Source organism: Genypterus blacodes, unplaced genomic scaffold (genome assembly GCF_046128005.1).
Source record: "Genypterus blacodes isolate CSIRO-AG114 ecotype Tasmania unplaced genomic scaffold, CSIRO-AGI_Gbla_v1 ptg000067l_1, whole genome shotgun sequence".
In the NCBI taxonomy this organism is placed as follows: domain Eukaryota; kingdom Metazoa; phylum Chordata; class Actinopteri; order Ophidiiformes; family Ophidiidae; genus Genypterus; species Genypterus blacodes.
The window spans coordinates 5,921,148-5,936,887 of record NW_027466879.1 but is presented as its reverse complement, the minus strand read 5'-3'; the positions used below and the strand labels follow the sequence as shown (position 1 = coordinate 5,936,887).

The following is a 15,740-nucleotide window of genomic DNA, read 5'->3' as shown; positions in this document are numbered from 1 at the left end:
TTTAGGAGGATTACTTTATTTACCTTGGTTCACACTCAGTGAACTTGAAACAGTAGTGGCTGTAAAAAAAAACACAAGAAAACATCAAACTGACTGTTTGATGTTTCAGAGGTTTGAAGTAACATTTTATTTAATCTAAAGAAAACAGTATGATAATATCACGTATATATATATAGCTTGATTGTATATATAACATGATTTATTTAATATGTATATATATTATAATTCATATATAGAATATAATCAAGCTACATAATGCTTGCTGTGAATTAAATAAATTTAATTGTTCAACAACTATTGATTGAAAAAGGAAGAGCAAGAAAAAGCTCTTGCCACAGACTCAAATTAAATCAATAATATGTAGGTAAAAAGAGATGTTAATAAGGTGTAACCATTACAATGCTGACACAGGTTATGCGTGAAAGAATCAAGGACTTAAAGGTTTGCTTTTACAGGCAAGCAGAGCAAAGCAGCACTTCCAATATTCTGATCATGTATCAATAGTAAGCGATGCACTGACCGTACTGAGTGAAGGCTGAGCCGACCAGCAGCATCAGACAGATGAGCCACAATGTGGAGTGAAGTCCTGTGGACCCCATGTTGGTTCCTGAGGACTGACTGCCTATGAGTGAACTTATCTGAGGGATGTCATGTTTTATACTCTGTGAGATGAGGCGGAGCTGCAGCCACTTCACCTGTGTGACTGGGATGGGCCTTCATGGCATTTCCATGTTGTGTGTACTAAGATGTGTTTGTTCAGCAAATACATCTGTTATTTTCCTTCTATCACTACAGACAAAAAAACACCACCCTGTTTAATTAAGCAGATCCAACACTATTCTTTTAGCAACAAACACAAAGTAGCTTATATTTGCTGTAGGTTAAATATGTTGTTTTGAAAGGAGTTGAAGGAAGAAAGAGAGAAGGGAAGAAATTACAGATTAAATTGGGCAAGAAAGAAAGAAAGAAAGAAAGAAAGAAAGAAAGAAAGAGAGACAGAGCAGTAATATATCAGTTCTGCTGTGCATTAGGAGTGACGCTTCATTCCCTCCTCCCATACGTAGGAACAGCCTAAATACTGGAAGAAACCTGTGACCCAGATGCAGAGGTCTCAGGGGTGCTGATTTTCTGTCATTTTGCGAGCAGAAAACCTCAGGGCGACTAATGCGTAAACACAGACACACACACTTGTTTGCTGCTAAGAAACAAAGACACTGAAAAATAATTGCCCCTTCTGTAAGCAATGTAGCTGCGTCCTCAAAGATTCTCAGCCAATTGCATTAAAGGATGAAGGTTTGCGGGAAAAATGCCATGTTCACATCTTTCGTTGTATGTCAAACGGATAGCACAACTTCCAATGTTTCAGACCCAATACACAATTATGACACAGTCATGTCAGCCAGACTAGAGAAGTTGTATTGAAGACCATATCAGGTGACATAACAATGAGCATGCAGTTATACGTATTAGGTTGTTTTTCAACTATAGTAAGGAAAAGGAAACTAATGATTAGTAGTAAGTAGGGGCTCATATGATAAAAGCTGCAAAGCCGCTGTGAAACTGAGAGAATGCTAGGAGATCTACAATACAGGCGTAAACAACATCTGGCTAGTAAGGATGGAAAATTCATAATTTGATTTTGCATATAAGTCGCGCAAAGGGTTGCAAATGTATTCCCACTATGATAGACATTGTAGTTAAGTAACCACTCCAGTAATGGTGTAACCTTTGGCAGACAGAAAATATATGGCTAAGATGACAATGTGGATTCAAACACCCAACATCACATTTGTCCTCTACGTCTGGATACATTTCAGAAAGATGGACCCTGCGTATAACCTTAAACTGAATGAGTGCAAGACGAGCACAAGACAAGACAATATGTAGCCCACCTACAACCTCTTCTTACCATTCTACATTGATTCGGAATCTGAGCTCCCCCTCCCAAGCAGCCCTTGTTTCAGAGTTGGAATTACTTCTTTACAGGGTATCCATATAGTGATGACGCCTGACCTTACAGAAATGAAGCTAGAAATTTTAAATGTTTCCTAGATTGATACCAAATCCATACCGAGGACTTTTGATACTTTGAGATCTTGGTTGGAAGAAAAGAGTGTAAGAGAGCAGAAATACACAGTCTGTCACAAGCTCTGAGAAATAACAGAGGGAGAAATTGATCTCCATGTGTAAAATCATATTCAAAGGCTCTATTCAAAGTTATAGAGATGAAGGCATACATGTCTTTTACCAACATCAATATTTTCAAAATCCTCCAACTTTAATGCACCAATTCATTAGCAGCATGAAACTCTTGCATCACAGAGCCCACATATAAAAAACAAAGTTTTGGCAGATTCAAGCTCTTGTTGTGTGCAACATAAAAAACCTGAAAGACAACTAAAATAAGAAATCTATGGCCTTGCTCAGACCAGTGTGGGAGAAACCGTGCAAGGCAAACACGGATATTTGGCGCTGCGAGACTTAATCAAAGACGTGCTTGTTCAATAAGACGTCTCCGTATGCGTCCCACACCCATCTCTGAGAGCACGAAATGGACACTGAATACATGATATTCATTGTTGAATTAGGAACATGATGTATGTTGCTCTAGGGAGGAGAGGTTTGACATGTGATGATGTTGGAGGAGCTGCATAAACGAACCGCTGTGACTCAGTCCAGGATGTGGATCCTGCCATGCATTTATAATGAATAGTCCATTGTGTGTCAAAATCTATGGTAATAAACAATCAGGAAATTGAGGATATATCAATAAAGATGTGTATTCTGTCAAATGTCACATGCAATCAAGCCACAGGTGAACTGTATTACTAATAATTTAGTCTAAAATGCATAATTTAGGGATGTACTGTGACGTCAATGCTTTAACTTTGAGAGATTAGTGGTGTCAATAGTAACTTTATTAATTCTGTTGATGCAACTATTGTTTACTTAAGTAGCCAACACTGATGTAATATTTAAACATTGTTACGACGGTGAACAGGTACATTAATGGCAAAGAGGAAATTGCTGTCTTTACTTTAATCATTCTTTACTGGCAGCGTCCTGAAGTAACCTGTCTTTCAGCTTCAATTAATCAAGAATTTTCCACACAATCAAGGGTTTTAGAATGAGATGATTTTTTTCTTCCTTAAAAGACCACAAAAAGATCAAAAAGATTCTGCCAGCACAAACTCAAACAAAAATGTTCAGATGAAAGAAAAATAATCGAAGATAATTTGTCAGAGGTGGGACAAAGTCTGCTAGTACCTTTACATCTCTGAAGGCAAAAATGTATGACTAAGCAGAATACATGCACAATATCAACAGCTAGGTTTACATGCACTGTCATTATCTGGACCGCTGCTCCGGCGACAAGACTCTCTGTAAGAACTCTTTCTCTCTCCCTTCTCCCAGGACTCTTGTTACTATTGTCATTGTTATTTTTATTTGGTATTGTATATTGTATTCATTCTGGTGATTTTGATTTGATTTTGTTGTATTATTGTACAGGTTTCTTCCTTTTCCTTATACATGAAGGTTTTGGGGAGTTTTTTCTTGTCTTCCTAGAGAGCTCAAGTCAGAAACCATGTGTTGTTGTGGGCCTGGAAAACCCTTTGAGAGATTGAATGCGATATTTGGCTATAGCTATACAAATAAAATTTGATCTAAACATTGTGCAATTAAATCCGTCCGGCAATTTTGGAGCTCGTGTAAACAGCAAACTACTGTTACGCTCATAATCAGAGTCACAATAATCACGGTCACATACTGTACTGCAGATTAAATCGCACTATATTGGCTTACATCTTAATTGCATTTACTTCAGTGCAGCAGTAGGGGGGTGCCGCCGAGTGTGCCGCGCCGGCCATCCAACCATTAGATTACATTACACTACGATGATTTAGCAGACGCTTTTATCCAAAGTGACTTACATTACATTACCACCCATTTCAGAGGGGGGAGCAATTCAGGGTTCGGTGCCTTGCTCAGGGGCACCTCGGCAGGGACTTGAACCGGCGACCCTCCGGTTCCCAAGCAGAAGCTCTTCCGACTGAGCTACTGCCTCCCCCAACCATCTGATTGTATGGTCAATCGAAGACCATACAATCAGAACAATAGGTCTTGTTGATGAGGCCATCTGTGGGAAGGTAAGAAGCTGTAATGGCATGTAATGTCATACGTCTCGCTCAAAGAGCGAACGGCCCATCACTAACTTGCACGTCTTTTGATTGGATACGCACTATTGAGAGGCAGAGCTATGCAGAGCCAGCAAGATACACTATACAACAGAGTCATTGAAGTCTTCTTGAGGAAAGAAAGGAGGATGGATTTTGGGTTCAAATAATCAGTTGTTTTGGTGAGTACAAAGCATTTTATTTTTTATTTTTATATATTTTTGTCATTTTATGTCTTTAACATATACAAATTAATATGAAACTGCTTTGGGTGCGACAATGTGCTGTTTAGTGAACAAACTTGCTAAAAACTCACATACTTTTGGAGACTTAATAACACTTTGTAGACTAATCCCTTAAAAGCACCTTTTATTTTTAAGTTTTGACAGTATCCAAGCAATCTTAAAGTTGGTAGTTTAACACTCTTAATTGTAAATGCGGATTTATTGATTATAAATACTTCGGAAATATTAATATAACTCTGTTGTACTTGACAATGTTAAGGCGATGCAACATCCGGTTATACTGCGTTTCTGTCAAAATGTATAGTTTCTAGAGCCATGGCGTCATAATGATGGTATTAAGAGCTGGAATAATTCAGGTAGGACTGTGTAGGACATCACTGAAGGCCTAGGTGTGAAATGCAGGGCCCGCCACTGCTTTAATGCAGATGTATGAGCTGTGTAATTTTCTTGCTGGAAAAATGAGGGTACACATATTACCCTGTATAACTTCATGTTTAGATGTATCATTTAATAGTGGGAGATCATACATTTTCCAGGTGTGGGCTATGTGTTAAGCAGCATTAAGCTGATCCCTGGTCTAAATGTGTGTCTCTAAAGAAAGCAAACAAAGAATGTCTTTTTAGTCAAACATGACACATAACATCCTTATAATCCAAATTCCTTCTTAATATTAACTACAATAAATCCAACCATGATGGGTGGTGTCTGTCATTTTTACAAACTTTGGGTTTGGAATGTATTGTATTGTTTAAAGTTGTCAAATGGTGAGATGTAGGGGCAGGATGCAATTGTGCAGGATCCTCTTAATAACGAAACTCAAAGACAGGATTCATCTAGATCAGATAAATAAACAGCTCAGTAAAGCTGAATATAAATAAAATCAAAAGGCACTCACAACTCTGTATCCATTTCACCAATCAGTGAAAAGTATGAAGATCATTCACATTGGATTGATTTGATGATGATGAACTGCAGTTATGGGTAATCATGGATTATTACAGGGAGCAACTGGTAACTGAGAATTCTGCTGATACATGCCATCAAAATCAGCATGAACCTGAATATTTTATGTTATGTGTTTGTGTGTGTGTGTGTGTGTGTGTGTGTGTGTGTGTGTGTGTGTGTGTGTGTGCGCGCGTGTGTGTGTGTGTGTCTGTGTGTGTGTCTCTGTCTGTGTGTGGGTGTGTGTATGAATGAGCGTGTGTGTGAGCATGTGTGTATGTTAGTGAATGAGCGTGCGTGCATGTATGTTTGAGTGAGGGTGTGTGATTTGTATGTTTGTGTGAGTGAGTGAGTGAGTGAGTGAGAGAGCAGTAAAAATGTAGGGTCAAAGGTTCATTTTGCTGTAGCATAATTTTATTTATATACTTCAATTCCACATTTAACTATATAATGTTTACATCACAGTCATATCTTGTGACTCTTCAAAAGAGTTGCCCAAGAATCAGGCATGAATAACTGCATCTATATAATGGTCCCATAATGTCTGCAAGGGTTCAGTCCAGTGAGATGCAATATTCATCGTCTTCTACTCAGCGTCTCCTACGGCGCCCCTGTGTGCTGCTTGCTGCCCACTCAACACACTTTGCTTTGTTGCAACTGCAGGCCTCAATGACGATGTACGTGGAAAGGTTCTTGCTGCCGTCGGCACAGCGGAGCTCAACCTGTTTCTGGCTGGTTTTGGTCTCTTGGCAACACTCACACTGGTGGGTCATTGAGTTGGACTCTGCAGAGTAACTGCACAGAAAACACAAAGCAGCATTAACATACCTTATCATGCACTTGCAAAGGTTCACTACCAACGAGACCATTATGGAGGTGAACCTGACATAAATATAAATGACACCCAGTATTTACAGCTTTGTTGCAGACTTGTCTTTAAGTGCATTTATATTAATAAGTGCATGGAAATGTAATGGGTGATAATGACTCAAATAAAATAAATATAAAAAAGAAAAAATTAATTACACCAGATGCACAAAATTATGTTTTTTGTCAGCCTCAAATTTAAAAAGTTTGGATAGCAAAACATCCTCAAGACAAAAAAAAGTCCCTTTGTCTGTGCTGTACACAGCTTCCTGTGTAATATTTAATTTCAATTGATTTGAATTGGACTTCATTATGTTCCGTCTGTTAGCCATCAGCCATTATATAGACAACCAGACCAGACTATTAAAATTCATTCATTACATTTTAGATTTCAGTCTGTTTTACTGGCATTCAGACAGATATAACCTGGACTCACATGGATGAGCTTCCACACTGTCCAGCGCAGAATGTGATGTTGACAGACAGGCTCTTGCAGCCGTTCACCTCAATGACCGTGTCCTTACTCTTGACCTCACATATTTTCTTTGGCTTGCCTGAAACATATAGCTTGGGGTTAGTCTCTCTATCCAATGACCACAAAGCTTTGCCAAATACATTTTCAGTAGTATTGTTTAAACACATCTATGATAGTGAATGTGATAGTAATTAACACTGATACTGCACTTATTTGAGAGTTGCCATGATGTTAAGCTTACATGTCTTGCAGCATCCATCAGAGTCAGTTGTCTCAGTGCCCTGAATGAAGACAAGAACATTTTATCGCTTTTGTAAAGACATGACCGATGAAAACTGCAGGGCGAGCAAGGCTGCAGGGTAAATAAGTGAATAATTAGTGTTAATAAGGAAAGACACTCACAGGTTCACAGTCCAGGAGGTCGAAGGGAGGACAAGTGTGCTGGGTCTCTTTGGTAACAAACTGACCACCAATCTTCTCACAGATGTATTTCACACACTTGTTTCCAGGAGGAACATATGTACCATTAACCTGTACCAAAAGGCAAAAGAGAAGCTCTGTAATATTCAGCATAATTGCTTTTAAAACAATGATAATCCATTGTTCCATGTGTTAAGACTGTGTACATTAATTTTCTTTAAATGAACATTTTTCTAGAATGATCATCATGATCAAGAATCATCAACTGACCTCAATGACTTCAGTTGTGTTGTCTGGTGTAGTGAAAATACAGCTTTTCTGAACACACTTTCCACAGCACTTGCCAGCCATAGCCTGATATTCATGACCCTGGAAAAAAGAGACGGAAAACATTAAACTTAAAAAAACACAACTACAAACTTAAATCAACATGATTCCCTCTAACACTTGATTTACAAGCCACCTTTACATAGATGCAGTGCAAAATGTAAGACAAGTGTGAGTTATAAATGCTGTGACTGTAAAGACTATGTTAGGCAGTCTGTACTGTGAGTAGACATACCTTGCTGCAATTTGTTTGGCAGACAATGGGTTTGCATTGAATGATGTTGACCTTGGTAACAGGATCCATATTGGGGCCACAGTAGCACTCCTGACAAGGTCCAGGTTTGAATGGTGGGGTTCTAGTGGTTTGTGGTGTTTGATCTGTGCCAGGTCGTCTTGGAGTTTTTGGTGCTGATGCTCCCACCGGAGTTGTCACGATGTCGTAATCTGTGCCAGGTCGTCTTGGAGTTGTTGGTGCTGATGCTCCCCCCGGAGTTGTCACGATGTCGTAATCTGTGCCAGGTCGTCTTGGAGTTGTTGGTGCTGATGCTCCCCCTGGAGTTGTTGTTCCCTATGTTCAGTTAAAAGGGCTTAAAATTAGGCAGTGAGTTATATCTTAGTGTAAACTTGTTATGGTTGTTAGACATTTTGTTGGGAATTTCAATTCAATCCAATGTGCAACAATCAGTCAAGTCATCATGTTTGGCAGAATTCACTGGTGCAGGTTATAATTTAGATTGTAATTGCAGTGGTACAGTGAGACAAGGTTGTCGACTCTGTTCTGTGTTCCTACCGGGTACTCAGTCATGTCGTAGACACATACACCTTTAGGAACTGCAGAAACAAAAGAGAGGAGAGTAACACAAGTTAACATCTAAGCTAGACTATTAATGTATACGTATACTGTAATTAATGTGACACTTAATTATAGTCAATTCAAGACCTGTATATTCAGAGAGAAGCATTGATGACGCAATAAGGCCCAAAAGATCCCACTTCTCCATATTCCGATTTTCCTTCCTGCCCTAAAATAGCATGTTCCCTAACGAAATGTACACTTCAAAATGGCCCAAATGCTGCAGTTCAAAATGATGGATGAATTGAGAATGTTTGAACAAATATATATATGTATATATATATATATATAATATATTGTATTCTTAAATGTTTCAGTCATCGTGGAACTTTTAAGAGAAGAATTATGTACATTTCTTTAAATTTCCTTAATGACCAAATTATTTTACGTCAGCCGATTGAACTTAGTTGATATTGGTGCTAGATTCACATACCACACTCATATGTTGTGCAACAGTCATCAGTCTCCTTGGTGACATTGAGCTCAAACCCAGGTTGACAGGTGGGGATTACCATGGGACACAGGTTTACATCACATTCTGTTGGGGGGGAAAAGGAGGAGAGGATGCTAAATTTGGATGTGATTATTGTTATTTTGCCATTGACATTTGTTGCTGGAATATAGCAGTGGACTACTAAGCAGAGCTAGTGGTCTGGTCTCCTCTGAATGAGATTGCTAGAAATGACTATAACTTCACCAATAAAAGGTACACATTTGCATGCTAAGACATATTGAAGACTGGAGTGAATGTTCCACATGTATTACTACAGGTCTTCTGAAAAAAGTTATAAAAAAAAGTTATACGTGTGATGCTGACTACCAGAATGAGCTGAGTTGTAAAAAAATAAATATGTGGACAGTGCAAAGGTAATACTTTTTCAAGTATTTTTAAACAGTAAAACTGTAAACAGATTTTCTATCTTAATCCAAGTAAAATCCCTGCTGGTGAATTTGTGAGAGCTTTGGCAGGAACATCAGTTTTCCAAGTTTTCCATCTCTTTGCCTCTTCTTAAAAACAACCACAAAGAATTGTGTAACTGACCACAGCATTGTTTCTGGCAGCAGTTCTCTGTTTTGGTCACCAGCCTCTCTCCCAGCTTGCTGCAGTTGAGACCATGTGTTATAGGGCACTCAATAGCCGAACACTCAATACTCATGGAACCTGGGTCACACATGCACGATTTACAGTTGCTTGTCCATTTTTTTCCAGGCTATGAGAAAGAGAAGAACAGCAGAATGTTGATAAAAATTGTCTGAGTCTGTGCAAGAATGCATGTTTAAGGCCGGAGTCCTCACCTGTTTGGGTTTTCCATCAGGTCCAACACAACCTGCAATTTCAAAAAGAAGTGTAAATAAAAACATTTCATAAGCCAAACCAAAATCTGCTGTCTTCTCGAAGCATCTCATCTTACCACACTCCTTCACGCACTCCTTATAAGCTGTGTTGAACAGTGTGGTGCCTTCAGGACAGAAGCAACCTTCCCTAGTGTCGGTTGAGTTAGTGTCAGACTGAGAATCTTTTCCGAACACCTTGTTGTACCTGATAAGAAAAATTGTGGTAAATCAATTGTCTTGTATAATAAAATAGTATTTTTTCCGTTTGTTGTATTTATATAAGCGAGAATTACAATACGACTACCACTTCTTCAATTACTACTACTACTACGACTAATAATTAGAGATAGTGTATAATATGTCATTGCATGTAGTCTCGACAGTTGGGCCACGGGCCAAGTATACCTTGTTGCTTGGACATTTGTGCACTGTAAGATAGAGATCAGTTTTTAAACATTTGAAGACTGCTGAGCACACAGCCAATAGGAGGAGGAGTTCAACAGTACCACCTCCTGCCTCCTCCCACAATTTCTGGTTTTAATGATCTTAATCACCTTCCATTCATGTATAGATTTTTTAATGTATTACCCTTTGTAGTTATTTGTAATTATTGAACGTTCTGATGTGGAGATTGTTTTTTAATTTTTCACGTCAGAAGTAAATGCAGATCTACTCCAGAGAAGCCAATCTCTTTTTCATTTATCGTCAAACAAATGCAAAGACACAAACCACCATTTACATAGACCTTTGTCCCAATGTTGCATGACACGACTACTGTGGCGGGCAGATCTCTGTGTTTAGTCTATAGCTGCTTATCATTAATTACCTTATTTCATATTCCAACACTGGTTCTGCTGTGGTAAATTATTTGTACATATTTCTTTGGTGCAACAATGCTATAACCAAACAAAGATTGAATGAAAACTAATATAATAGATGCCCTTCCTTTTTGAAATTATCTGACAGTTTGAGAAAGTCCAGAGTTTCACTTTCATCTCATATACTCCATAATTGGACATTAAACACACTTAGTTCTGAACAGTGTCTGTGATGATAATCTTACCACACTCCCCATTGGTGGCGTTCCTCCAGTCGAGACAGATTCCTTCATTAGAGCACTCGGCGGCATATGCTTCCAGGCTAGCGCAGGTGTTATTACCACCATTGCAAATGTCCGACTTGCACATCCGAATGTATGGTTCTGGGGACACAGCTGAAAAGCATGGTGCAAATACACTAGAGGGGACAAAAAAGAAAGATTAGATTAAGGCAAGTGATCAGAACATAAGAATGGCCTGGACAGGGCCAAAATAACTCATACATGTAATTTATTTTGATATATCTGAGAAAATGTGACCTGAAATCATCATTAATGAATTTGATCAGTTGATTAATGTTTTATTTTTTGTACTAATGAGTGCACATGTCCACCGCATACAATAGACAGACAAACAAGTTTGGTTACAATAGACATGGACAAAAAAAAAACAATAGACAATGGATAAATATATTGTATAAATTAATAATTAATTCACACGACACAGCACTTTTTGAAGAATGAAACACCTTCACTCAAGTTTGGCAGTCAACTACAGCAAAATGAGAAAAGAGTTCCAAAAGGCAAAGATACATTTTTTTGTCAGGCTTGGTCCAGACATTCTGTATGTAGAAATGTTTGACAGATGACCCAAATATGTAGTATGTGATACACAATTATCCAATTTTAGATTTTTTAAACGCTATTATATGTTTTTAAAGGGTGGGTAAAAAGTGCCGCAGTGGTTAACCTGCCCACCAAGTTTCATGAAAAATTGTTCATACTTTCTGAGAAATCCTGCTGATTAATGATTAATAACTGATGAATGAAGTAAGATACTGACATTAAAGCAGTTAACAATAGAGGTAATTCATACAAAGTGGAAATTCATATGAACAGTGCCAGATTTAAAATGTTGCATTAATTTTGATAAAAGTCTAATTGCAGCCTCTTTTCTACGTTTGTATGTGAAGAGCCGTGTGGTTATTGTGATATTTTTTTAATGAATTACCCCCAATATGTCTTGACATAGTGAGTCATGAGTTGAATGGGAATGGGAATGCTTACCTCATTGGTTGTTGTTCCTGATGTTTTGAACTGAGTCAGGACAATTTCATGGGTTTGGTGAAGAACAAGTAGAGACTTCGTACAGGATGCACCTTTGAGGTACTACAGTCATTGTTGGTCAGTATAATTGTCAAGTTATGTTTAGTCATGATCTCTTTAACCAGGTAGAAAGAACAATTCTCCTTGAAATCATATGGTTTTCCATCAAATGTCTTATAGTGAGAGTCTCCCCAGAGACTGCACACACCTGTAGGATAAGAAGTACCATGTATGAGAAATTCATGCGGACCACCATAATTTATAGTTAATAAATTATGTGGGTGTCCAAGAAGAAAATGGTTAATGTAACCAAATGTAGGTTTACATTTGTTAACTCACATTCACAATCATAACGGAAGCAGCAGCCCCTGTCATCAAAGACCTTTACAACTTTGCGTCCATTTGCACAGATTGGTTTTTGGACTTCGGCACACGCATACATTTTCTGTACAACGTCCCCATTGATGCATTCAGCATCAGTGCAGTTGTCAAACTTCAAGGACTCCCCTTTCTAAAAGTAGATAGGTAATAAATAAGTAAGTAGTCCTATCAAACAGAACTAAGATGTTATCCATCTGGTAAAAAGTATTAAGTAAGTATTTCACACCTTTCTTGGTGGATACACATTGATGCAGTCCAGAGTAGTTGCAGATGGCACTGTGGTAGGAGTGGTAGGAAAAGTGGGGGTAGGGGTGGGTGGCACTGTGGTAGGAGTGGTAGGAATAGTCGGGGTAGGGTTGGGTGGAACTGCGATAGGAGTTGGAGGAATAGTTTTGGTAGGGGTGGGTGGCACTGTGGTAGGAATAGTATGGGTGGGTGGCACTGTGGTAGGAGTGGTAGTGGGTGTAGGGGTGGTTGGCACCGTGGTAGGAGTTGTAGGAATTGTTGGGGTAGGGGTGGGTGGCACTGCGGTAGGAGTTGTAGGAATAGTGGGGGCAGGGGTGGGTGGCACTGTGTTAGGAGTGGTAGGATTAGTAGGGGTAGGGGTGGGTGGCACTGTGGTAGGCGTGGTAGGAATAACTGGGGTAGTGGTTTGTGGGCCACATGGTTTGGTCGGTTTCTCGATTTCACAAACCAAATTGCAATATGCGTAGTAACACCACCCTAAACCATAAGCTGCATTATAGATAATGTCCCCTGAGAAAAAAAAAGGAATCATATCAACAATTGAAAAACTTCACGTGAACTATACAATATGTATATAACATGGACACTGCATAATTTTGGTAGTTTAAACAAACAAGACAATACAAACTATTATTTAATTATAAATATTTTAAGTCAGATGTGATACAATACAGTTCTATTCTTTTCAGAATGTTTTAAATGTAGCTTTTTAAATTAGGTCAATTTAACCCCATCACCCTATCTCATACCGTATTAAGTCACAGCAATTAATATTAAGGTATATCAAACATATAGTAATGCATGACTTGCTGGAGAGAAATGACAGCAACCACATGAACATTAACAACTCAGGAGAATGAAGATGCATCCACTTGAGAAAAGAACCATTTGGTTTGTATGTGCTGGGATATATCACCAAAATATCATCGTGTATATCTGTATGATCTCAAAAAGTGTTAATTTGACTTAATTTGTAATTTGCCAACATGCCAAATCTTTACTACTTATTAATTACAAGAAAATAGGATACAATACAATCAATGCAAATACATAGTTTCAGTTTGAAACTGTCTGAAGGAATGAGTTCTCAATAAAACATTAATTTCCATGCAACTCCAGTCATATTAATAGTTGAGAACAGCATGAATTTAGTAAGAAAATGTAAATACTTTTGTTATTATTTAAGTAATGAAAAAACAAAGAAAAACTGAAAAAGTGAATTTAAAACTAGGGCTGCTGGAAAGGGCAACTACTACATGTAACCAAGTATAAACACTCTGAAATTCAAAATGAAAGAATGACGTACGTGGATTATATGAAATTCCATTGACGAGACAGGAACACAATGTTGTAGCTTTAACAACTTGAGGACTAGTTTGTTGAGTAGTTGTAGTTCCTTGTCCAGTAACTACAGTGTATGTTGTTGTGTACTCAGTTGTGCTCCCTGGAGGAGTCCAATAGTCTATTACTGGCGTGGTGGGTCCAGTTGTACTTCCCTTTTTGGTTGTTTTTGGAACACCAGTTGTAGTCGTAACAACAGAAGATGTGGGTTTTACAGGGCCTGTTGTTGTGACCGGGCCTGTTGTTGTTTCAGGAACAACTGTAGTAGAGGCTGTCACTGGGCCAGTGGTTGTTCCTTTTTGTGGCGTGGTTGTCACGACGGGTTCAGTTGTACTTCCCTTTTTGGTTGTTGTCGGAACACCAGAAGTAGTCGTATCAACTGAAGGTGTAGTTGGCCAAGAACTTTGTTAGTTGTTAGTTGTTTAGGAAACTCGAACTTGTTTAAGTGCCACCTCCAGCATCTAATGTAGTTTTTCTTTAATAATAGAGGGATGCACTTGTCCCTATGTCTACCAAGCCATTGATTGTATTCTGCTGTTTTCAGGAAAAGCAGATCCATTGACCGTCAAATAAAAGCCATTTACATCTCTTTCTTTACAATTTTACATACAGCAACTGTGTGTAAAGCTGAGTGAAATTCTGTCACAAAGTTGATCTATTGGGTCACACCATGAAAGCCTCACTTCCAATACAGATTTTGTATAATTGTTTATGCATAAAGTACAATGTGAGAAAAGTGCTTTGTGTTTAACATTTTCATACCTGTGGTAAATGTAAACGGTGTAGTTGAAGGCCTTGAAGTGGTGGTTGTTATGCACAAGTATACCTCCCTGATTATGGTCCCATTCGGCCCACATGCAGCTGTCTTACAGTGTCCAAACCCATTCATAGTGTTGTAGATGGTTGCACCTTATGGGTAATTCTTTCCATTGATAAAGCAGCAACAAGCTGTGGATTTAGAAGACAAGCGTTAAGCAAGTCAGTGAAATATTGGTTCTATAGACATGAGAGAACAGAGTTATGGTCTTATGGTCTTACCGTTCACATCATAGTTGCAGCTTATTCCAGACATTGTACAGGAGCTGTGAAGCAGAAAGAAATGTGCCTGTTATTTTATCCCAGGTGGAGGCACTCAACATGTGTCAATATGATACCATCCAATAAAACTGTCATGTCATGAATTTCTTTATAATGCATAACAGAGTAATAATTAGTAAATCTTAAATTACACTCTACAGGTGATTCTCATTCTCATTCTCATTAGCACCGGCTTTTGAAAAAGCAGATAAAAAATTAAAAAATTAAAAAAATTATTTAAAAAATAATATCATATTGTAAGATAAATGCAGATTTTCATTAAACTGGAAAAACAAATGTTTACTGATAACTCATCTGTTGTTGATTTATGAAGCTACATACACAAAGTACAACAAACTACTGCCGATTAATTCTTCTCTTTTCTATGGAGCATTTCAAGGGACATAGAAGTAAGTATTAAACCAGCAGTGACACCAGCAGGGCTCCATAAATATCATATACTGTTTAAGAAAAAAGTTATGGGATTCACAAATTTTGTTCATGAATTACCCCTGCTAAAGAGTTCCAACAATGAAAGCGCCCAAGGAAACGGTCAATGTAAAGTGTGCTTGACTTTTCGATGTGTTAAGAATTTGTTCACTTTCAGATTTACATCATGTACTCTGGGAGTGACTCAACAACAAGAGTTCAATCTATAGACAAAGTTTAAATATGTTTTCCTTATATTTCCCATTAAACTTGCAATGTCTGAAATTTCACTCGGGAAAAGTATTTTGATCATTGAACAAGCAGGGTATCAATCCAATAGACAAAGGCTTTGTATGACACCCACCAGTTGTAACAATTTGCAGATGGAGTCTTTTTGCCAAAGCCATAATGGTTGCCGGTGTCGTCGTAGCAGCCACACTGGTTCCAAGGAACACACTTCATGGTGTCTTGGGAGATGGATGAT

General features: G+C 38.3%; 1 protein-coding gene across 1 annotated transcript in view; it reads right to left on the bottom strand.

Annotated features, from left to right (window-relative positions):
* Positions 1-599, bottom strand: part of LOC143004769 (mucin-2-like) — a 34,690-nt gene extending 34,091 nt beyond the window's left edge. Inside the window, exons 1-2 of the mRNA XM_076155910.1 lie at positions 521-599; positions 24-59 (exon numbers count right to left, since the gene is read on the bottom strand). Of these exons, the coding sequence (XP_076012025.1) occupies positions 24-59; positions 521-599 (115 nt within the window). The remainder of the gene's footprint in view (positions 1-23; positions 60-520) is intronic.
* Positions 600-15,740: the final 15,141 nt, after the last annotated feature.